General features: G+C 29.0%; 3 protein-coding genes across 4 annotated transcripts; all 3 read left to right on the top strand.

Annotated features, from left to right (window-relative positions):
• The first annotated feature begins 248 nt into the window (after nucleotides 1–248).
• Sff (BRSK family serine/threonine-protein kinase sugar-free frosting) lies at nucleotides 249–11,842 on the top strand. The gene is made up of 12 exons (XM_074254241.1): nucleotides 249–372; nucleotides 454–594; nucleotides 767–917; nucleotides 1,005–1,220; nucleotides 1,849–2,048; nucleotides 2,131–2,361; nucleotides 2,441–2,751; nucleotides 2,829–2,971; nucleotides 3,407–3,559; nucleotides 3,644–3,818; nucleotides 10,419–10,630; nucleotides 10,828–11,842. Exons 1-12 carry the CDS (start codon nucleotides 281–283, stop codon nucleotides 11,050–11,052), a joined length of 2,250 nt encoding a protein of 749 aa, XP_074110342.1. The 5' UTR covers nucleotides 249–280; the 3' UTR covers nucleotides 11,053–11,842.
• Nucleotides 11,843–16,286: 4,444 nt separating this feature from the next.
• LOC141534940 (uncharacterized) lies at nucleotides 16,287–19,837 on the top strand. 2 transcript variants are annotated; one of them, XM_074254590.1, is made up of 4 exons: nucleotides 16,287–16,684; nucleotides 18,150–18,357; nucleotides 18,603–18,770; nucleotides 19,270–19,408. In XM_074254590.1, the coding sequence occupies exons 1-4, from the start codon at nucleotides 16,659–16,661 to the stop codon at nucleotides 19,279–19,281; spliced, it is 414 nt and encodes a 137-aa protein (XP_074110691.1). In that variant the 5' UTR covers nucleotides 16,287–16,658; the 3' UTR covers nucleotides 19,282–19,408. The 2 variants fall into 2 exon arrangements, with proteins under 2 accessions (XP_074110691.1, XP_074110690.1); XM_074254589.1 differs by lacking the exon at nucleotides 18,603–18,770 and adding an exon at nucleotides 19,800–19,837 and having other exon boundaries at nucleotides 16,307–16,684; nucleotides 18,150–18,361; nucleotides 19,270–19,730.
• Nucleotides 19,838–21,129: 1,292 nt separating this feature from the next.
• On the top strand, nucleotides 21,130–21,854 carry LOC141535006 (uncharacterized). Its single transcript, XM_074254720.1, has 2 exons — nucleotides 21,130–21,236; nucleotides 21,336–21,854. The coding sequence occupies exons 1-2, from the start codon at nucleotides 21,204–21,206 to the stop codon at nucleotides 21,666–21,668; spliced, it is 366 nt and encodes a 121-aa protein (XP_074110821.1). The 5' UTR covers nucleotides 21,130–21,203; the 3' UTR covers nucleotides 21,669–21,854.
• The last annotated feature ends 2,446 nt before the right edge of the window (nucleotides 21,855–24,300 follow it).

The raw sequence follows: 24,300 nt of genomic DNA, 5'->3' as shown, positions 1-24,300 counted from the left end.
TAAAATAAAATAATTCATTAATTAAATTGATATTCATGTGTATTTTAAAAGAAATACTCTTCATTTTCTTATTTTTTTAACCCTCGACTTCTCAGTTTAACTAGATTAATAAAATTATCTTTATGAATTAAATTCTAAATTTCTTTAGTTTAACATAGGTTAATTAATTAAAGATTTGTAATTTTTATCAGGTCTGGTGAAGCTTGGAGTTCATTGTGTATTAGGTAAAAAAGTAGCAATTAAAATTATCAACCGTGAAAAACTGTCGGAGTCCGTGTTGATGAAGGTAGAACGTGAAATTGCTATTATGAAGCTCATTGATCATCCACATGTACTTGGACTTTCAGACGTTTATGAAAATAAAAAATACTTGTATGTCTTCTTTATACATTGTTTGCAGAATGCATGCTTAATATCTGAGTAAATTTAATCAATCATAACTCTCTGTTATAGATATCTTGTATTAGAACATGTATCAGGAGGTGAACTTTTTGATTATTTAGTGAAAAAAGCTAGACTTACGCCTAAAGAGGCGAGACGATTTTTTAGACAAATAATATCTGCATTAGATTTTTGTCATAGTCACAATATTTGGTAAATATGTTTACTTTTTTAAGCAGTTATATATTTTACCCCGAAAATATTTTTATTTTCATAAGGTTTAAATTATTTTAAACTATTGAAGGCTTATTATACAGAATTTATTATTTTTTTTTTTTTTTGTATAATATTTACTATTTATGTTCTATGTTCATTTCATACACAGCCACAGAGATTTAAAGCCGGAAAATTTATTACTTGATGAGAAAAATAATATTAAAATAGCAGACTTTGGAATGGCATCATTGCAACCAGCTGGATCTATGTTAGAAACAAGTTGCGGATCTCCTCATTATGCATGTCCGGAAGTGATTAGAGTAAATACATAATATATTTTTAATTTTTTCTTTAAATATTATTTAACAATTAAAAACTTAATAGCAAACGGAATTATACTATTCTAGGGTGAAAAATACGATGGTCGGAAAGCAGATGTATGGTCGTGTGGAGTAATTTTGTATGCTCTTCTTGTTGGTGCATTGCCCTTTGATGATGATAATCTACGGCAACTTCTAGAAAAAGTAAAACGAGGTGTATTTCATATTCCACATTTTGTACCACCTGATTGTCAGAATCTTCTTCGCGGAATGATTGAAGTGAATCCTGACAAACGACTCACGGTAATTTTTTTTTACACTTAAATTATTAATTGCTAATACTCGTTAGGACGGCGCAAAAAACAAAATATTTCCTTCTACTTCAAATCTCGTTTGAAAATATGTTAATTTTTCGTTTTTTAGGAGTCTCTTAAAAAAATGAGACTGATTGAAAATTCTTTTAAAGTCACTCAAAATTTGTTTAAATTTAAACATTGGGTATTTTCTTTTGTTTTCAATACTTTATTGTGCTACTATATGATCTTATACTCGATTAATTATTTTATAATCTTTTCAAAAATCTACTATAAGTTCAGGTCGCTCGAAAGTATCTTAAGTCATTTCTACTACTTTGAAAATTAAAAACTTTGAGCAGTTTCTAGAAATTAAAATTTCAACTTAAAATTTTAAGATTATACAATATAGTTTCAATATAGAAAATAATACAATAACAATATAAAGGATTAATGACAACAAAATTCAATTTTTGAACTTTTTAAAGATTTTAGTGTCTTTTAAAAAATTTTTCACTCTTTTCAAAGGATGGACTGATATCTTTTCTCTGGAGAAACAGTCAATTTTTTGCTCTGATACCTATTTAGTAAATAAATGTATGAATAAAATTTTAATACAAATTTGAATTGTTTTATAGTTGGCGGACATAAATAAGCATATCTGGGTAACAGCTGCTGGAAAAGGTGAACTCGAATTGGAACTTTCCATGATGGAAGTAGTACAAACACATGTCATTCCGTCCGTCGAGTTAATTGATCCAGATGTACTTCAAGCTATCGCAAGTTTAGGATGTTTTAAAGAACGCGATAAACTTATTCAAGAATTACTAAGTCCTAAGTATGATATTCATTTTTTAAAATTTTTATTTAAAAAACAACAATAATATCATTAACAAAAATAACTGTTAAATTTTTGATAGCCATAATACTGAAAAGGTAATCTATTTTCTCCTATTGGAGAGGAAAAGAAGAAGACCAGCTTGTGAAGATGAGTTAGAAGGCATTCGAGTCGGAATAAGAGGTTCATCAGGACAATCAGAAGTAGACCCACCTCGAAAGCGAGTGGACACTTGTCGTGTCAATGGGAATACAACATTGAATTTAGGGCAAATTAGTCATGGGTCACCTTTGACGCCAAGAAGACAATCCAGGTGAGGGATTAAAATTTTATTTCTTATCCAATTTATGATTACTTAATTTTAAAACAAGAATTATTAACTCTTTTGATAGTGCACGACATCATACCCGACGTTCACCAAGTACTGGATCGCATACACATTTATCACATTCCCATGCCTCAACACCAGGGAGTTCACCTATGCATAGTCCCAATGTCGCCGGTCTTTTAAGTCCACATAGAGCAGTACCCAACTCACATCATGGGCAAAATCCAAGTCCACATCGTTTATCTATTACTAGTGGATCAGCCAGCGGAAATGGTACAATGGCTAGTACCACTACAACTACCACTGTTTCAACGACTCCGGCTACTAGTCAACCACTTTCAAATATTGCAATAGAATTGAATGAAATTCAATCGAGTAAGAATTACATTTTATAAAAATTATATATCAAAGGAAAATTCGTTGTTTAATATTAATCATCTTTTTAATTTCAGTAGGTATTACACCTCCAGGTTCTCCACATACGGGCACTGGAACCGGAGCCCACCATTGGAGATCTCGTTTAACTACAATTAAAAATTCGTTTTTGGGAAGTCCACGTTTTCATCGACGCAAACTGCTTACAAGCACTGAAGAGGCAATTCAATTATTACTAATCAAATAGATATATATTATGATGACGCCATAAATCGACTATTTTTTATTTCGAGCATCCCATAAAAATATGTTAGTTATTATTTAAGATCTTTTTTACTAAATATTGACCCAAGTTGAAAAAATTAGCTTAAATAAACTTAACTACTATAAAAAACAATTGATTTAAGCTCATGTAAGTTCATTTTTTCGACTCGGGCGAGTTAGATACTTGAAATTTTTACAAAAAATATAGTTAATGTTGAGAAATGTCAAATGATTTCTGAAATTTTTGCTAGCTGATTTCGAAGAAGTCTTTTGAAATATGATAAACTAAAAGATTTTCATAGCAGACTCGAAAAGAAAATAGTCTTTTTTTCTGCGACTTTAAGATATACTTCGTAAATACATTAAATAATTTTTAACTATATTTATTTAGGTTCATCTTACACCAGATTCTTCACCGGAACTAACAAAAAAATCTTGGTTTGGTAGCCTTATGGCCTCTGAAAAAGATGAAACATTTACAGTTCTTGTAAAAGGCAAACCTTTGGCAAGCGTAAAAGCTGATCTTATCCACGCTTTTTTATCAGTAACTATATCTTATTCATTTTTTGATTAGTGTTTTCCTTATTGTTAGTATACTTACTAACATAAAATAAATTAATCCTTATAGATAGCTGAATTGTCACATAGTGTAAGTTCGCCATTGTCTTTTAAAGTTGAATACAAACGTAGCAGTACTGCTCCTGCGATGTTTCAACGACAAGTTCGATTTCAAGTTGACATCAGTGCAATATCTAAACAACCAAATGAACCTCTATTTGCTATCACATTTACGTTACTGAGTGGTAAGTGTAATTTTTTCATTTCATTTAAAAATTAGATATAGGGGAAGAGGGTGTGAGCAAAATGAGGTAACCCAAAAATTTAGTAGAAAAATTTTCTGTTCCAAATTTTTAAAAAATTTCAAGATCGATTTAAATTCCGTTTTGAACTCTAAAATTGAAAAAAAAAATTAAGAAAACGGTTGACCCTGAAGGCCATCCCTGCAACTTCCCGTTACTTTCGTAATTAAGCGTTCGAAATTGAACTTATTATGTTTTTGAGCTCTTCGAGCTCAAAAATCTAATCTTCGTGTAGTTTTGAGCTCTCCGAGCTCAAAAGTTTGATAGGAATTTAATAAATCAGTATTTTTTTAATTTTCAAACCGCAATAACTTTTGAATTAATTAACCGATTTTCATGCGGTTAGCGGCATTCGATGCAGTTTTTCAAATTCTATGATATAATTTTAAACACAAATTGATTAGACTGGAAATTCCGGTGTAATCCGAATAAAACACTTTTTGTCAATTTTTTTCGTCAACGATAACTTATGAACGAATCAACCGATTTTGACCGGCTTTGTGGCGCTCAACGTGGTTTTTCGATGTTAAGAGCTGATTAGTTTTTGAAATTGATCGGTCAAGTCGTTTAAAAGTTATTAAAAAAATACCGCATTTGAAAAAAATTTTTTTTATTAGTTTTTGTGAGATTTCTCAAAATTTACAGGTCCGAATCGGTTCAAAGTGTATTTAAAATCTAAGTTTGGTCAAGCCCTTTCGAATGACACCAACCGCGATGAAATCGGTCAAGCCGTTCAAAAGTTATAAAAGACACACACACACACACACACACACACACACACACACACACACACACACACACACACACACACACACACACACACACACACACACACACACACACACACACACACACACACACACACACACACACACACACACACACACACACACACACACACACAGACAGAGAGAGAGAGAGAGAGAGAGAGAGAGAGAGAGAGAGAGAGAGAGAGAGAGAGAGAGAGAGAGAGAGAGAGAGAGAGAGAGAGAGAGAGAGAGAGAGAGAGAGAGAGAGAGAGAGAGAGAGAGAGAGAGAGAGAGAGAGAGAGAGAGAGAGAGAGAGAGAGAGAGAGAGAGAGAGAGAGAGAGAGAGAGAGAGAGAGAGAGAGAGAGAGAGAGAGAGAGAGAGAGAGAGAGAGAGAGAGAGAGAGAGAGAGAGAGAGAGAGAGAGAGAGAGAGAGAGAGAGAGAGAGAGAGAGAGAGAGAGAGAGAGAGAGAGAGAGAGAGAGAGAGAGAGAGAGAGAGAGAGAGAGAGAGAGAGAGAGAGAGAGAGAGAGAGAGAGAGAGAGAGAGAGAGAGAGAGAGAGAGAGAGAGAGAGAGAGAGAGAGAGAGAGAGAGAGAGAGAGAGAGAGAGAGAGAGAGAGAGAGAGAGAGAGAGAGAGAGAGAGAGAGAGAGAGAGAGAGAGAGAGAGAGAGAGAGAGAGAGAGAGAGAGAGAGAGAGAGAGAGAGAGAGAGAGAGAGAGAGAGAGAGAGAGAGAGAGAGAGAGAGAGAGAGAGAGAGAGAGAGAGAGAGAGAGAGAGAGAGAGAGAGAGAGAGAGAGAGAGAGAGAGAGAGAGAGAGAGAGAGAGAGAGAGAGAGAGAGAGAGAGAGAGAGAGAGAGAGAGAGAGAGAGAGAGAGAGAGAGAGAGAGAGAGAGAGAGAGAGAGAGAGAGAGAGAGAGAGAGAGAGAGAGAGAGAGAGAGAGAGAGAGAGAGAGAGAGAGAGAGAGAGAGAGAGAGAGAGAGAGAGAGAGAGAGAGAGAGAGAGAGAGAGAGAGAGAGAGAGAGAGAGAGAGAGAGAGAGAGAGAGAGAGAGAGAGAGAGAGAGAGAGAGAGAGAGAGAGAGAGAGAGAGAGAGAGAGAGAGAGAGAGAGAGAGAGAGAGAGAGAGAGAGAGAGAGAGAGAGAGAGAGAGAGAGAGAGAGAGAGAGAGAGAGAGAGAGAGAGAGAGAGAGAGAGAGAGAGAGAGAGAGAGAGAGAGAGAGAGAGAGAGAGAGAGAGAGAGAGAGAGAGAGAGAGAGAGAGAGAGAGAGAGAGAGAGAGAGAGAGAGAGAGAGAGAGAGAGAGAGAGAGAGAGAGAGAGAGAGAGAGAGAGAGAGAGAGAGAGAGAGAGAGAGAGAGAGAGAGAGAGAGAGAGAGAGAGAGAGAGAGAGAGAGAGAGAGAGAGAGAGAGAGAGAGAGAGAGAGAGAGAGAGAGAGAGAGAGTTTACCGATAAGCATCTTCAGATTTTCTCAATTTTTTTACACAATTCTTGAGTTATAATTTGGCCCAAAGTTCTTGTACAAGACTTGTTTAAGACTTATTAATTGAATTTGCTACAAGTATCTGGAGCAAGGCCCATAGGTAGAAGAAGACACTAACAACTATCGAAATTGAGACCAGGCTTGCTCAAGCTTTGAAAAAGATTGCTACATGGAGTACTAATCATTTTCTATCAAAAGAATCATTTTTTATCAATTTATTAAGAACTTATGTGTAGGTGAATGGGGGGGGGGGGCAAAATGGGCCCCTCAAGAAAAAAATGTTGAAATCCTTAGTGTTTTTAGCTGGTTTTACTTTTTTTAGTCTCTTGCCAAGTATTTGACCCTAATTTGCTCTGTTCATTGAAAATAAAAATTTGGAAATGTGGGGTAAACCACCTTTAGAAAATTTTTACATTATGAGTTTTTCAGCTTGTTTAACTTTTTTTGGCTTTTTACTAAATTTGTGGTATTAATTTTTTTGTGTCTATCGAAATTGAAAAATCGAGAAAAGTGAGGTAAAACGTGCTCCCCAAAAAACTCAACATTTTTCTTATTTGTTTTATGCTTTGAATCTTTTTATTATGTATTCAGTATAAAAAATTAGGAAAACGGTTGACCCTAAAAGTCAACCCTGCAACTTCCCGCTAACTCCATACCTAAGCGCTCAACATTTCACGCCAAGAGCAATAATAATTCAGGTCAAAAATGTCGGAGTGACTTAAAAAAATGCGTTTTTTGAATTATTTTGACAATGATATCTCTCGAACTAATCAACCAATTTTAATTGGGTTGACGGCGATCAACGCGGTTTTCCAAGCTTAAAACCCGATAAGTTTTTAGAATCGATTGATAAAGCTAACTAAAATTTATCCCGAAAAAAAATTTTTTTTCAATTTTTTCGACAATGATATCTTACAAACGAATTAACCGATTTTAATAAAAATTAACGGCATTCTATGCGGTCTTTCTAGAACAAAAAGATTATTTATTACTTACCAAACAATCGGATGTGAAATTTTAAAATTATGTTGAAAAAATACTTTTTTCAATTTTTTAAAATTAAATATCTCTCGAACCAATCAACCGATTTTGACGATTCTGTTATTAATCAACCAATCAAACGATCTTAGCAGCGATCGACGTAAATTTTTAAGCTCTAACAATTATTTGATTGAATCAAAAACGATCCAGGAAGAAATGTTGGTAATGTAAGAAAAACACTTTTTCTCAAATATTTCGTTCACGATATCTCATGAACGAATCAACCGATGTTGATCGCGTTAACTGCGATCGACGTAGTTTTTTAAGCTTAAGAGCTGAATAGTTTTTAGAATCAATGGATTCAGCAGATTAAAAGTTGTTTCAAAAAAACCATTTTTTGAAAATTTGATTTTCGAGATTACTCAAAATTTACACAAGAAAAATCTCAAACTAAGAACGGTTTAGAAGAAATTGATTTTCTTGAATTAAAAAAAAAAATTTTTGAGCCAAGAAAATTTTTTCTTCAATAGTTTCTTCGAAATCATTTTCTAGGTACAAGATTTTTTTTAAATAATCTAGTTAACTTTTTTATCAAAGTAGAATAATTCAGTATATTCTAACTGGACTTCTCTCTTTCTGAGAAACGCGGTTTTTTGTAATCGATTAAAAATTAATAACCTCGGAAAAAAAAGGTTGACTTAATTTCAGAAAATATTTTTGAACTAGTGTAACTTTAGACATAGAAATTTTTTAACCATAGTTGTTTTTTGGTTAAAAAAATTTTCGTATACTAAAGTTGTTCCAGAACAAAGTGATATTTCGTTTTAAAAACATTGATTGAGAATTACTTCTGGTTGTTTAAAAATAATCGTTCTTATTTGAAAAACAAATATCAACAAATATTTTGCAAATTGTAGGTAGTTTAGTTGTTTTACTGAGAATTCTGAAAATAATTACACTTTATTTTTCCATTAAAACTTCCTTTCAACATTTTCACTAGAACTTTTATTAATATTTTGAAAATTTCGTTTAATTTTGAAAAGACTTCGCATAAAATATTCAGACATTTTTCAGCAATTTGAGTGTAAAAAAAAATTCTACATAAATGAAAATGAAAATTTTTTTCAAGGCCGCTAAAAATTTATTTTGTTTAGTTTGAATACAATTAAAAATTATTTAATATTCTTGAGTCCCTAAAAACTAAGCATTTTCTTACGTACTCCGTTTGGTCCCCTTTCCTCTATACTATTTTTTTGACATTTGGAATTAAACCAAATATCAGCAGATCAATATTTTCTTGGCAAGTCTGTATGTATGGTCATGTTATGACTAATTTTACGATGTTATTTACATGAATTACTAAAAACAAGAAATTGAAAAACAGAAAAGACCCGGAAAGAATAGATTGATAAAAGAATTATTTTTATTACTAAACAATTAGTTTTGTCATGAAAAACAAAACAATTTGAAACTGACCATCAGTTTAACTTTTGAGAAAAATCATTTTTGAACGAGTAGATAATTGTTCGGGAATTTTTTCGTACACAGAAAAAAAAATTAACTTGATTCAAGACAAAAATTCTTGAACCAAGTACATAATTTTGAAGAGGGCAATAGTCTTGAATCAAGACGGAAAATTCTTGAATCAAGTAAAATTTCCTTAAATTAAGAAAAATTTTCTTAAATCAAGAATTTTTCTCCTCAAATCAAGAATATTAAGCTCTTCAAAAATATATACTTGATTCAAGAATATTTTTTTTTCTGTGTAGCCCGTTTATTTCCGTGCAAAAATACGTATTGTCTATTATTGTACGTTAATTCATTCAAGTAATGTTCAATTCAGAAGTAGAGGATATGAAATTTTTCTTATATGTTACATGACGGCAAAATAATTTTAAATTAAGCAGGACTCATAGCTTAACAGAATCTTGTTTAAAATAACCAACGAATTTTTTAAGGTTGAAATTCCAAAAAAAGAAATACACGGAAAAAAAATTATACGAAAAATTTCGATTATCACATCGTTATTCAGAGCCAGACTTTCAATACCTTAGTAATTACTATTTCTATACGAATTTTTATAATATTACATCGTAAAAATTTGTATAGAAATAATACATTTTAAAATGTAAAAATACTTTAACCTGGATTAGCAGGTGACAGTCGTAATTACTCGTACAATTTTTTTTCTGTATACAGCAATAATTTGTATATTTATAACGTATTATTAGTTTAAAATATCAGTCGAATAGAATACTTGATTTAAAAAATATTTTTGTTTTGAGTTTTTTTATGTTTGGTTATTACAAATCTTTCTTTTCACTTTATTTTTTTTGTTTACTTATTTACATCTATACACAGAAAAAAAGAATCAAAATTACTTAAAAAAATGTATTATTTTTCAATTAAAGTAAACATTTTTAGTTAAAATCAAAACTACAGATTTTTCAAATAAGGTACCGACGAGTAATAAGGTCTAGCTAAGGGAGATTTTGAAAAAAATCAAAAATATTGCATTTCATTATTGCGATGTATCATTAATTTTTAAATTAATACATTAACCATAAAATATAATAGAGTAATGGTAATTTTCACCATAAACAAACTCAAAATTAAATTTTTTTCAAAAATCTTACGAATAAGCCTTATTTTACTACGGTAGGGTAATAAGGCCTGCGGGTTATATATACTGGAAATAATTATACTATACTTGATAAAATTGGTATAAGAGATCAATCATCACTTAAATTGAGCATCCAAATGATAATCATTTTCAACTCTGTTAATAAAATATTTATAACTATTGACACCATGCACCCCAAGCTTTTTTTTAAATAAAATATATTTCATTCTTATTTACACTATAATTAATTTATATTTATCAAAATTTTTGACACTATTCTTAATTTAAATTTATTAACACTTATTTTCTATTTTTTTAGTTCAGTTTTCTATAAAAAGCGTGTCTTTTAGTTTTTTTTAAACTATTATTTATTATCAGTTAGGCCTTATTACCCGCGGGTACCTTAATTAATTATACTATTGCTTAAAGTATAAAAAGCATTCTTTGGTTGAAGAACCTTATTATTATTAATTCAAGATTAAAAATTAAAGAAATTTAACTTTATTCAAAAGATTTTTCAAGTAAATAAAATAATGTCATGAAAGTTTAAATTATTTCTCTGTTTATATACGTATATAGTAAATCTATTAATTTCAATAAAAAGAAAAATACCTCATAATACAATAAAATTGAATTAAACTTAATTCTATTAGTCAAGTTTTCAATTTAAGGTTCAAAAATATAAAATAAAAAAACGTATTGTCATGTTATAGGAAATATACGACGATTTCGAAGGGTATGTGAGCATATACAATCTCAAGTATGCTCTAGAAATATTGGGATGGCTCTTGGTAGTCAAAGTCGAGCCACGCCACCAAGTCCTAGGGCATCTCGTAAATTCACTACAGAGATGAGTGAAAGTTCAAGTTGTGGCAGTGACACAAGTGAAAGACTTTTCCTCAGCCCTCATCCTACTACCAGACAGGTAGTTTATTTTAACAAGGTATCACATCACGATTGCAATCATCTTCATTAAGTCTACTTTCACACGTCATTTTCATATTACATAGCTAATATCATTGTTTAATCAAATATTCACTATTAGAGGTTCTTGTCAATTTTAGTATTAGAAAGAAAATTTTCTACTACTATTATTCTAATTGAAATTGTATTTTTTATTAGGTTGATTCAGACCTTGAATCTGAAACGTCAGCATTCGATGTTAAATCTCCAACTCATGAGAACGGTCGAAGAAGCTCTACTTCAACAAACAACAATAATTCAATCGCTGGTGATGTAACACCGACCCCTGGAAGTCCATCTAAAACTGTGCGTAGCAATTCAGAAAGTCAAAATACACTAGAAAAAAAATGTGTCACAACAATGAGTGGCAATAATATAGCGTGATACTATCAGAATTTTCGCACGGAGTTACGCACTAGTTTTGCTAGTTTTTGGAATAGTATACAGTGAGTTTGTAGTGGTGTCGTTGTTATAAAATAACAGTATTTTTCTGCTTGAATGATTAAGGAACGTAATGGTTTGTTTTTTCTTATTTTTATGAAAAAAAATATATATATGAAATGATTAAAACAAAAGGAGTATGAGTGACAAAAAAAACATTTCTCAATATCTTAAGGTATCACATTGGTTTTTATACGTCATAGTAAATTCAAATTTTTTGTTTTAAAAGAATAAATAACGTTATAAAAAATCTTCGCTTAAATATGTACAATAAGATTTGAAGAATACTTATATTTACAAATAAAAATCTTTGACGTTATGCACTTATGAAAAAAATAACTAAAAACGGCTATCGGTAAACGGAACGAAAAACTTTAATGAATGACTTACATATTATAAATTGTTTATATTTAAAAATCAAATTTTTTTGCGATTTTTACTACTTAGATTGTCACTGAGATCATTATCTGACTACTTATTGGTATTTAAATTGCCCGGAGTGAAATTCAAAATTATTAGTACGACGAAGAATACTGATATATGTAAGAGGAGGGAAGTTATATTTTAAAAAAGGCCATTCGGCAGCCGAAATGGAAGTAGATTTCATTAACAGCTACATTTATTAATAATAATTAAAAAATAAAGTGAATTTTTTAAGAAGAAATCTAAAATTAAGTATATCAAAAATAAATCACAACGAATGCAATAGTAAGTTTCATTAAAGATATGGGAAATTTTCATGTTAGAAATTCGTGCAGATATGTAAATTGAAACTTATATTACTGGCTTTTACATGAAATTTACAGAAACAAAAAAAAATCTTGTTCAAAAGTTATTTGGGGAAAAAGCAGTAAAGATGAAAAATTTTGAATTAAAAAAAATTTCAAGCTCCTGGCATTTCTTAACTAATAAATCGATTCCGCTCAAATTTGAACTCGAATTCGATAATCGTGTGGAGAATATACATGCTAAGCTTTTAAGAATGTATTTTATAATAGCAAATTAATTTTGATTTGTAAAGATTTTTAAATTTAATTTTGTAACAAAGATTGCGCCTACCATTGTTACCAATTAGACATATAGTTTAAATTTTACTCTTAATCCTTAAAATTAACAAGACACCTTAAGATATTAAAGAAAAAACTTTTTTTTTTCGCTCGAAAAAAGAAATCTTTTTTGTTTTATATATATATATATACCTCAGAGTGGTCCTTATTTTAGTGATTTTAACAATTCTTCTTACACACTTTTTTGATACCTTTTAAATTAAAGCTATTGATTTTAATATCAAGGGGAATAGTCAAAAAATTGATATTTTCAAAAATTTTTTTTTCTACTTGTAAAATAATTTTTTTTTTTTTATTAGAGTAAATCTAAATTAGAAAATTTTTTTGAAAAATTTTAATTTTTGAATAACCAACAGTTGCGAAAGATTTTAATTTTAGAATAAAAAAATATGAAAAACGTCATGTTGATGAAAAAATAATTTTGAAAAAATATCAAAAACTAATATTTTCGAAAAATTTTTTTTCAATTATTTATTTTTATTCATAGAATAAGAAACAAATTACCAAAAATTGATAGGCTAAGTGGATGAACTTTATTGCTGATTTTCTATCAGAGTAAAATTTAAGTTAATATTTAAATTGCGACAACTAGTTTACTTTTAAAAACTTGAAATTAAACAATTACCTACGATTCTTTTATACTTTAAATTTGTGTAGTGAAAATATGTGAATTAAGCTGAATTTAGAATAGAATAATTTTTTTTTTTAAAATCCAAATTTTTGAAAAAAAAAAAAAACCATTTTTCTGAGGTCAATATTATTATTATTTTTCTTATTATTTATTTTTAATTTTTAAATGTCAACTTTTCATAAAAATTTGTTTTTTATTCATTTGAATTTTCGCACCTAAGAATTACAAGATGGCAAGAAAAATAATAATAATCAACAAGATGACAAGTATAATAATAATATTAATAATGATAACATTATACTTTTGGAAATTTTTACGGTCAAATCATACCTGCGTACGTCTGGTTTAACCGCACTTATTCTCCGATACCGTCTTGTACGGTCAAAACAGACCTGACTTTTAGCGGCATATTAGACTTCAAAGAGTTTGGACATTTTTACGGTTAAAACAGAACTCGAATTTTGACTCGGGAATTACTGTAAGTTCTAAAATTATTAAATGAAGGACCACTCGAATATAAATATATATAAAATTCCAGTTGAAATTTTATTGGGACTAATGTGCAATCATAAACTGATATTTATAAATTGTTACGTATTAATTCAAAAAATTATGCAGAGGCTCTACAATACTACGTAGTATTTAAGGTATATTTTCTCAATAAACATATCCTGTGACTTACTGAAAAAAATGGTATATTACATAATGTATATTATGTAATATTAATAATATATTAATATATTAATATATTAATAATATACCTTAATATATTAATAATATATTAAGGTATATTAAATAAATGTGCGATGAAAAAATGGTTTTGGTAATTAAGTAAAAAGCTATTTATTTAAATAACGGAACCATATGATATAAAATAAACTCATAAACTAATTGTAAATTTTTAATTTAATTATTTAAGTACACACCAAAAAATAACTCATGTGAAAGTAAATAAATACTGAGAACGTTTCGATCTGTATTGTTTATGCACCATAAATTTTAATTTATGAGTCTAAAAACACTCAATTATTTAATTGTTATCCTCTATTATTGGTATTATAAACCATATGTTTCTATCGTAACATATGCGCACGTTTTTGATAGTTTTATTATAGTCGTCGTACTTTAATATGATATTGTAAGATAAAGTAAGTTACTATGCTTCGCAAATAAAATTAATGAGAAAATGTTTTTTGATAAAAGAAACATTAAAATTTCATGGAGCCCTTTAAACTTAGTTAGGCGAACTTTGCAATATAAATTATAATATTAATTATAAAAAAAAGAAACAAATATACTCAAAAAATTGAGCGGGTAAAAATACGAATTAAAGATTGATTTTTAAGTTGTAATAAAAGTCACGATTCATGATAATTGATGATAATGAGCCCGTATTAATTTTGAATCAATAATATAATAACTATAATTCATACTAATCATACTTAATTAAGCGTAACCATAAATTTATGTAAAGGATATAATAGATATGTTAAAAAAAAAAATAATTAAAATACTACCGGCCATACTTAAATTACAATTTTATATCGATACAAATCATTTGGTAAAATGAAGTAGTATCAGATAATTGTTAAATGAAATATAGCTTCAAATAATATCTACATTGTCAAATTAATTTCGTATTCATGTAGAATTTGTGAAATTTTATTTTATATGAGAATCCGTTCAATTACTGTAAATCAGACAAAAGTTATATTATCTTAATGTTGCGTGATTTTTTTATTCTGTTAAATTTGCTGATATTAGTTTTACTTGAGATCTTAAATGTAAAATCAAATTGCAATTTCCAAATGCCCATTGTATAATATTTTGTTCGGTGAATATTTTATTGACAAATTCAGGGTGGTTGACAACAATAAATATTATTAAACTAATTAAACAAAGTAGTGTTGTAAAGATATAATGTAAATTTAACGTGAAATTTTATCAAAATAACCAAAAATCATCAGTTTGTCTGACTTACTGATAAGCGTGATCTCATATTCTGTAGTTAGTCAATACTTTGAGCCAACGTAATTAATAGTTATTTGCGTTGTTAGTTTATAGTAGCTATTAGTGTTGTGTAGCATCGAAATCAATTGTAATCCAACAATCCATGTTATTTAATTAATTGAAAAGTTTCTACTAATAAAAAATAAATCAATTTCAATTTTTCCAAATGTTTATTTAACTACTAAAATATTTCTTTTACTTTATAATTAAAAATCAATTTACTGTAAACTAAAAAAGTTGATATAAATAAAAGTTTTTTTTTTCATAACGGTTCATTAATTTTTCGGTTGATTAATTATTGGTGGACGATTAATCAATGACGTTGAATGACTAGTATTAGATTGTAAAAATTCAAATATTAATACCTGATTATCACAACACTAATAGCTATATTTATGCTACAAGTCGGAATAATGGCAAATTATAGTACGATTGAGTTTTAGAATAAACCGATAGGCTTCGTCGAGTTACACGAGAGCAAAAAGGGAGAAATTAGCGTCTAAGCTCAGCAAGGGTGATGAAAATTTCTTCCTATTCTGTTGTTACACAGCTAGAGACAAATTTTGAAAAATAAAATAACAATACTAGAAATGCAACTTTTTCCGACGTGTTGCGTATGACATTTTATGCAATTCATGATTCAAAAATTCAATTTTGGAAAGAATGTATAACGAATTGATTATAACTGAAATTAGTCACTATCGATAATAATAGTAAATGTTATGCCTGCATTTTATTGTGGGCTACACGGAGGCTAGATATAAGGAGGACGATCGACATAGGTAAATGTACAGTTAGTGCGTCCGGAAAACTGAGGATAGATCATTTTCAAAAAGAAGCCGCTAGGGCGTCACTACGTTCGCTAATGTCCGGATCATGGCGTCCGTTTGTTATTGTTTATTAATAACACCAAATTGACATTCAGTTAGTTAATTAGTTTTTTAATTAATAATCAAAGTGATAATAGTTTAAAATGGTAAATAAATGTATAGTTGATGGGTGTTTGAGTGGCCGGATAAAAGATCGTAATAAAAATTAAAATTAAATAGTCGAAACACGTCTTTATTTATTGTGCCACAGGTAATATAACCTAACTTAGTATTTTTGTAAGAAATAATTTTTATACTAATTAAATTTATATTAATTAAATGATTATAAAAAAATTTTACCTATAGAAATTAAAGGAAATTATAAGTGCTCTTTTTCAAAATATTTTTTTAAATAATTTATGTTACAAGAGTCCCAAAATTTTTATATCAGTAGATTTTAGTATCATTTTTGATCAAATTAAAAAGAAATTGTAAAAAGGTATAACGTAATTTTTTTCTTCTTAGAATTAGTTTTAAAAAATTGCATCGTTACCATTTTTTTGGAGCTAACGTTTTACTCAAAGTAACTTATCAAAATTATTTCCAAATATAACTTCATGTCAATTTTTTGTTTGTTTATTCAAGTGTCCAGACTTGTTAAAATTGTGGTACTGTGGATTAAAGCAAGATCTCACCCCAAAAAAGATTATGTCTGTGAATTACATTTTAATGATCAAGATATTATTAAAACTGATAAAATATTATTGACTACTGGAATTTATGAAGAATTACCTCGAAAAAGATACTCGCTAAAGCCTGATGCTATTCCGACGTTGAATCCGAACCGTGTAAACAAAGCTTGCAACAATGAAAATAACGAAGCTCAGTATATGCAATGCCATTTATTAATTACAAATGACCATAAAACTAACTCACCACAAAACCAAGAACCAATAATTAGTAATGATCTCATAAACATAATTAATTGTGAGTCACCAAAACGCATTGACGTATTTGAAAATTTTGAAGAAAATGATAATTGTGAGAACGAAATGCAGGTAAGAAAAATTAAAATTTCGAATTATTACTCTGCAACTTAAGATAAAAGCACAAACAATTAGGAGGCCTAATTACTCTTGTTTGTTAGAATATTTATTTAAGTACTTGAGATATTGAGAAAGTGAAGCTCCCTGCCTTCGTGGAGCAAAATAGTATACACTCTACGGGAAGTAATAAAGCCTCAGATCACATATTTGTCAACCTCGGCTTCGCCTCGGCCGACAATTACATGTGATCTGAGACATTTCTTACTTTTCTTCCGTAGGTGTGTAATATACTATTATAAATAATAAGAAACATTCACTATAAAAATTATCAAGTTTACTCGAATTTATTATAGCAGTGTATGAGAGTTAAATTTGAAAAATATTGTTATAAAACAAATAGTCTTTCGAAAAGAAATTATTAATTATTTTTTTTTCATATTCACGTTCTTTTCTCTATTCAATTCTTTAAAACAAAAGTAAATGAAATAATTAAAGAATCATGTTATAAGATATTTCAATAAGTCAAACAATCTGAATTATGAATATGTTAAAAAAGTTAAGTCTTTAGACATGTCTCTTATATCGTCTCCTATAAATTTAGAACTATTATTACAAAAAAATAATCATTAATTTTTGTTTATTTAATCATTTCAAGCCACGTGAGTTATCTACTCCTGAATTACGTCTTGAGAAATGTTCTTTATTAACAATTATCAACGTGTTGAAATTCAATGCTTTGCCACAAAATTGGAGTTGGACAACAGATTTAGTTAATCCAAAAATATAGTTTTATGTCATTTAGATAAAGTATCCATGAATTTAAAATTTCGTATAAAAATAAGTGAAGAGACTTCAATATATCAGTAAGAATTTTTAGATCTTGTAATTTATTTTTTCACAGTATAAACATAAAGTTCCGAACGTTGGTTGCTAACGAATGTTCAAATTTCTTCGAAGCGAACATTACACAGAAATATATCAGTTCTCAAAGTTATTTTCTCGATTTTTTCGCGTATTTTTGAAGATTTTGATAGAATAGCTTTCAAGAATTTTGAAAATTCATAAGAATCTAATGTTCGAACGTCAGTTTTTTTTTTTGTGGTAATGTTAACATTATACTTTTGATTAGTTACTTAACTTGAAAACGCAAGAGTCGGTAGAATTCAATACCAATTTTTCCCAAATATCTGATTTTTGGGAGTTTTTGAAGGAATTGGAAAACTGTGAGTTATGTGAAGGGACTGGATTACTTTTCCATTTTTTGGCTACGGACATTAATTTTTTGTTATTAATAAATTTAAAAAATTTGCTATCGATTTTCCATGTTTAAAAAATCGATTACCAAACTTAATAATTATTGTGTATCTTAAGTACGGAGCACATTAGTATACTCTACAATTGCCTAAAAATGATAATTCTAAGGTTTTTTATTACTTGTTAAATGAACTTTACTAGTATCATTTCTCATTAATAATAGATGTTCATCGGCGTGTTCTGGTGTGTCATTGCCTGACGAACAATATAAGAAACAAATGAATCTTTTTCGATGCTTTGCTTGTCGGCAATTGAGACGGAAATTGCAAAATCGATCGTACAAAGTCAAACCCGACATTAAAAGTTCGTACACTGACTTGAAGTACCAGGAGAGCCTGAAAACTAAACAAATTCAGCGCCTCAAACGTAAAGTAGGTATTTACTTATTTATCGTTTCTTCATGTATACTTGATTATTTACAGGTTGTGAGTGTTTAAGATCAATATTCTTTTATTTTTTTTTCAATAAACTTAAAAGTTTGATACAATGCTCGTTACATTACATTATCATTTCGTCAATACGGTTTAGTTTGTGAATACAAATTTAATCAACTACAATCTGAGAACTTAAATTAAATCACCTGTAAATGCCTATTTAACTATTTAACCCTTTACAGAATGAATCACTCATCAAAATTATAGAAACGCAACGACTTAATTGTATGGCAATTAAAGATGAAGCTCTAAGAGCGGAAATTTCTATTTTGCCTCCCGTGCAACAACTAGCAATTCGTGCTTGTTTTAATGCAGTAAAAGCTAAAAATGCCAAACAACGAAGATATACGGTTGAGTGGGTTTATGAATGTTTGCTACTTGGTATAAAAATGCTGCGGTATATGAACGACTCAGAGAACGTCAAATCCTCCCTCTTCCCTGCAAAGACACCCTTAACAAATATATCCAGAAGTTGGATAGCGCTTTTGGTTTCCCTAAAGCCATATTCGACACTCTTCGTATTAAAAGTTCACGTATGGAACCACATGAAAACGGGGTATCCATGCACCATTCCTGTCACACTTTACTACTAACTGCAAATCTTAAAAATGCAAATCTTAAAAACGCAACCATTTTAACTATATCTAACAACTCTACTTAGCTATCGAGTATGATTATATTAACAAATCCGAGCGCATAAGTTTTTAGCTGAAAAAGTAATTCGTATTTGATATTTTTAAATAACTCTTTAAAAGCTTCATTAACTTTTAACAGTAGCTGGCTATTATTGTTAGACTACATCTGATTCACATTTATTTCATTCTAACAATTTTTTATTTTTTCTCCTAGGTACCCTTTTAATAGATGAAGTAGCTTTAAGTGAAGCCGTGAAGCTAAATCGGAGAACTATGCAGCTTGATGGTTTTGTAGACTTGGGGGCACATACTCCGGAAAATTTAATCAACAGTCGGGCTGATCATGCCTTAGTCTTCATGTACCAACCTTTTCAGGGTAACTGGGTGCAAGTAGTTGGTAGCTTCCTGAGCAGAAATTCTGTCACGAGTGCCATTCTTCACAAATTACTCATTGAATGCATCGTATTACTGGAGAATGCTGGGTTTTATGTTGATGTCGTTACTTCTGATGCAGCTCAATGGAACAGAGGAGCATGGACACTTTTCGGTGTCAAAGATGGACAATGTAGCTGTGATCATCCATGCAATTTTGACCGCAGACTTTGGTTTATTTCGGATTTTCCACACTTAATAAAATGTTTCAGGAACAAAATTATGAAACGATTGTTTTTTTGGGTAAGCTTCTCTTATAATATGATTTTTAACACTAGTGTACTGTTATTCACGATTGAATTTTCAATTTAGTTAGCATTGGAATGAATATATTCATAAGTGACCTATTTAATTTTACAACTATCAAATTTTTCAATGATTGTATTTAATTATTTATGAAAATGTTATTTATTTTTAGACTCAGATGGTTTTGTAAGAAAAAGTCATTAGGAAGCTTTATTATTGCATGAAATTTATCTGAAAGCCAATCTAAAAATAGCTTATCAACTAACTCCCCAGCATTTAAATCCAGAAGGATATCAAAAGATGAATGTCCCGTTGGCTTATCAGGTAATTATAATTATAAAGCTGCGAGAGTAAGTTAAAATGAATTTAAGATTATCATTAACATCGAGGTAACTGGCCTAATATTTATCTTTAATTTCTAACAATTCATATTATAAATAGCTGATTCAGTTAAAATAAATAATAAGATGTATTTATTCTTATTTTGATAAAAATTAATTTTTATAAATTTTCAATCATAACAACTGCTTATCTAATTTTAATGAGAAAAATTAAAACTTTTGTTTTTAGCTTTTTCGAAAAATATACAAGTTGCAATGGCGACTTATAAGAACGCTACTCCTGAGCTCAGTGATTGCGATCCAACAGTGGTTTTTATTAAAAGAGTAAATGATTTAATTGAAGCCATGAGTTCACGTACTCCTTTGAATGCTTTACGTTTAAATGATAATTGTCCCCGAAAAAGGTAATTTTTAATATATACATTAGGTCTTTTGATAGCTTCATACAATTTTTTCGCAATAATAAAGCGAAAATTATAGTTCTAAACGGAGAACCATTGTCAACATAAAACCATCATTATACCATGTGTACATGATCACATATTATAACCAATATTGGAAAATATTTATAAAGTATATATATGTAAGTATATAACTATAAAAATAATTTAAGACACTCCAATCTTATCATGACATTATTCCTACTAATGTTTGCACATAATCCAGTCTCGCAAGTTTACTTACATTTTCAATATGAAACTTATTAAACGAAACTTCAAATGATAGTCAAATTCAATGAATTTGAGTTTATTAGTTGCGGAAGTTCCTAATCTTTATCATAGCTGATATTCTCTTGGACTATGTATCCTATTTTCTGAAACATGCATTTTTCTAGAGTAATTTCTACTACCATAAGATAGAGGATAAATAAGTAATGCTATTTATTTTTGCTAGGTAATAAGTGATTTTATTGATTATCTGAAGATTTGGGAAGCCAAAGCTAATGAAGAAAGAGAACTTTATAAAAAGAAGAAGAAAGGCAAAAACAAAAATCAAAAAATGAAAATGAAGTTGATGATAAATTTTTTTCGCAATTACTCCTAGTACTTTTACTGGATTAAAAATTACGTTACAGGCTACTTTAGAGCTAAGTGAATTTTTGCAAAAAGAATGTAATTTTGAGTACTTGATGACATCGCGGCTTAATCAAGATCAATTAGAAGTATGTATTAATCGTTGGATTTTTATCAAATGAATAATTAAAAATTGTTATAGTAAATATTCTTTTTTTTTTAATATTTGAATCTTATTTAATTTATAGAAGTTCTTCGGTATAATGCGGAGTGTTTGTCGTTGCAACGATCATCCGGATACAATCCTTTTCGGGCAAGTTTTTCGATTATTGTGTTCATATTCATTAGTCACGCCGCCGAAAGGGTCCAATGTCACAGCTGGTGAATTACTACAATCTTTAATGCAGTCCAAAGATTCTCTGGCTACAGCTAATGCATTAAAAAAAAATTGGCTGAATGAAATTGACGCTATTGTTGAAAATGGTATTTCTAGTAATAATTATTCGTCTAGTGATGATAATAATAATACATTTTCTCATCCAAATACCTCTGTGGCTAAAAACCCTTTGAAAGCTTGTTAGACGAAGATAGTGATGACGATAATGATGATACTATACCGTCATTTATTAGAAAACCATTCGAAAGTTTATTAGACGAAGATAGTGAGGATGATATAGAGGACGATGATGATTTGTATCACGATAATCATTATCCGTTCGAAAATTTAACTGAGGTTGACGATTCTTCTACTGAAAAACAACATTAATCATCATAATCAAAATAAAATTAATATTGATTCAAATGAAAACTTTTACAAAGTGAAAATGATTGGGAAGGAAGTAATAGTTTTCGTGATGACCAGCATTACCATCATGATTATGATGTTGTTTCCACCAGTGATGGTATAGTTGCTTATATTGCTGGATATGTTGCGAGAAATTTCAGCGAATGACTTCTTGCTGTGAATGTATTGAAACATTACGCTCTGCGAATTCCTCTGAACGTGATCGGGTCATATAATTAATGAGCAATGGTGGATTAATTTTTCCCAGTGAAAATTTATTCAGACTAATTAAAAATTGGAACAAATAGTTTTAACCGTAGTTGGTACTAAAACTGTTAAAATAAATACTATGCACCAAGTGCTAGAGAAAATAGCAAAAGCTAAATGCCTCCCCATCCTAGGATGTGATGAACACAAAAAGGAGCTTACGGCTAAAATATTGAATAATTTTGTAATTATGAGAGGTAATTTTTTAGCTAATCTTATCAACCGAACTCTTAACGAACGAAAGATGATGGCCAAGAAACATCGTAAAATTTCTAAACTAGCTTAACTTATTAAACTCTTCAGTAATATTCTACTTTCAACATATATACGCTTATTAATTAAGAATAAAATTACCTAAACTATTTGAATACTTTTATTATTATTATTATTATTATTATTATTATTATTATTATTATTATTATTATTATTATTATTATTATTACTATTACTATTATTATTATCCCAATTCGCAACTAAAAATGAAATTTTAATGTTTTCTTTTGATAAATGTGATTGTACATTGCATTCCGCGTCATTTATTTAAAAACCTGACATTAGAGACACTTGCGCATTCTAGTGGTGAAAGATCTGTCCTCCAATTTTCGGACGCTTGTAATACATTACGATCGTCCTCCTTATATCTAGCCTCCGTGGTGGGCTAAACTAACCAAGAAGTTGATGATGTCTGAAAATGTATTAATTCATTTTGCGAAATAATGTAAAGTGAAGTTCAGGCATATAATCGACTACTTATCTACTACTATTTACGATCTGAAATTGAATTATTGAATAAGGAAATACATAAAAATATTAACTTTTTATCAATATTTATATTTTAACTCAAAATTTACGGCAATAGTAATTCCATTGGATAATTGTAAGAAATAAATTGCATGTATATAAATATTTAAAAATGAGTATATTCATATTGAATTAACCAATAATTGAACTCGTTCCCTTTTTATTAAGACATTTTTTCTTAAGTTATGCAAAATCAAAAATTTCAAAAACGTCCAAATTAATTTTTTTATTTTGACAACTATCATAATAATGTACGAATTTCTTAGTTTGTTACTGAGAAAATGTTGGGGGCTATAAAAAATTGTTTAACAAAAAAAAACTGGTTACAGAATTTTTAAATTCAAATAAATTTTTGTTTTCAAAAATTTTATTCCTCAAAATTCAAGTTTATTTAAAAACCTAATTTACTTCATTGCTAAAATTAACCATTAAAAAATCAATACTAAATTTACATAATTTTATTTTTATATAACTGAAAAAACAAACTTCCGACAAATAGATAAATTTTATTTAATTCAAAAGGATTCGAGTTCAGCCATCGGTCGATTCGACATTGAATGACCCACATACATAATTAATTATCAATAAATTATTACTTATTTATTATCTACCTCACTTTGTTTTCAATGTTTGTTTTGCTTTTGATTAATACATGAGGTTTACATTTTGATATACTATTATAAAAAACTAAACTGAAAATTTTTAATAACCGAAAACAACCGTAGCATATAAAATAGATGTAATAAATTAATTTAAATCTACTTATTGTAAAAAAGCACTTCGTTATAAAAATTTTGATTTTGAAGTCAGGATTTCATATGAAATCTAGTAATTTGTTCATTCGCATTAATTAATTAAACAAATAATTATTAAAATTGAAATTTAAAATAATGTAAGTTTATTATTTTATTTACTTTCCGTTACATATAATAGTTCAGAATACTGATATTTATTGTTATTGTGAACGTAAATAATTGAAGAAGCTTAATATTTCAGTTTGTGACAACTGCAAGATAAATTAATATATTTAAGCGATATTTCATGCTAGTCGATTTCAGTGCAATAAAAACAACACCTAGTTTTAGCTTTCAAACGAATGAAGAAATAGACTAAAAGATAATGATAATTTTCTTTTTTATCTCGATTTTTTGAAATCGTACAGTTACTTTTAACCATGTGATCCTGACAAAAATTTTTTTATATCTACGTACTTAAACATGCGTAGATTTGTATAATTTAGCATTTTTAAGATTAATGAAAATCTAAAAAATGGCTTATTAGATCTAGATTAATTTTTATAGGCATCAATGATTTTTTCTTGAGGTATTACTTTATTTTGCTTGAGATATTATTTAATTGCA

This window comes from Cotesia typhae, unplaced genomic scaffold, assembly GCF_013202065.1.
Source record: "Cotesia typhae breed Kobodo isofemale line unplaced genomic scaffold, CoteBio_Ctyphae scaffold_13, whole genome shotgun sequence".
Classification (NCBI taxonomy): Eukaryota; Metazoa; Arthropoda; class Insecta; order Hymenoptera; family Braconidae; genus Cotesia; species Cotesia typhae.
This window is presented reverse-complemented; position numbering and strand designations above follow the sequence as displayed.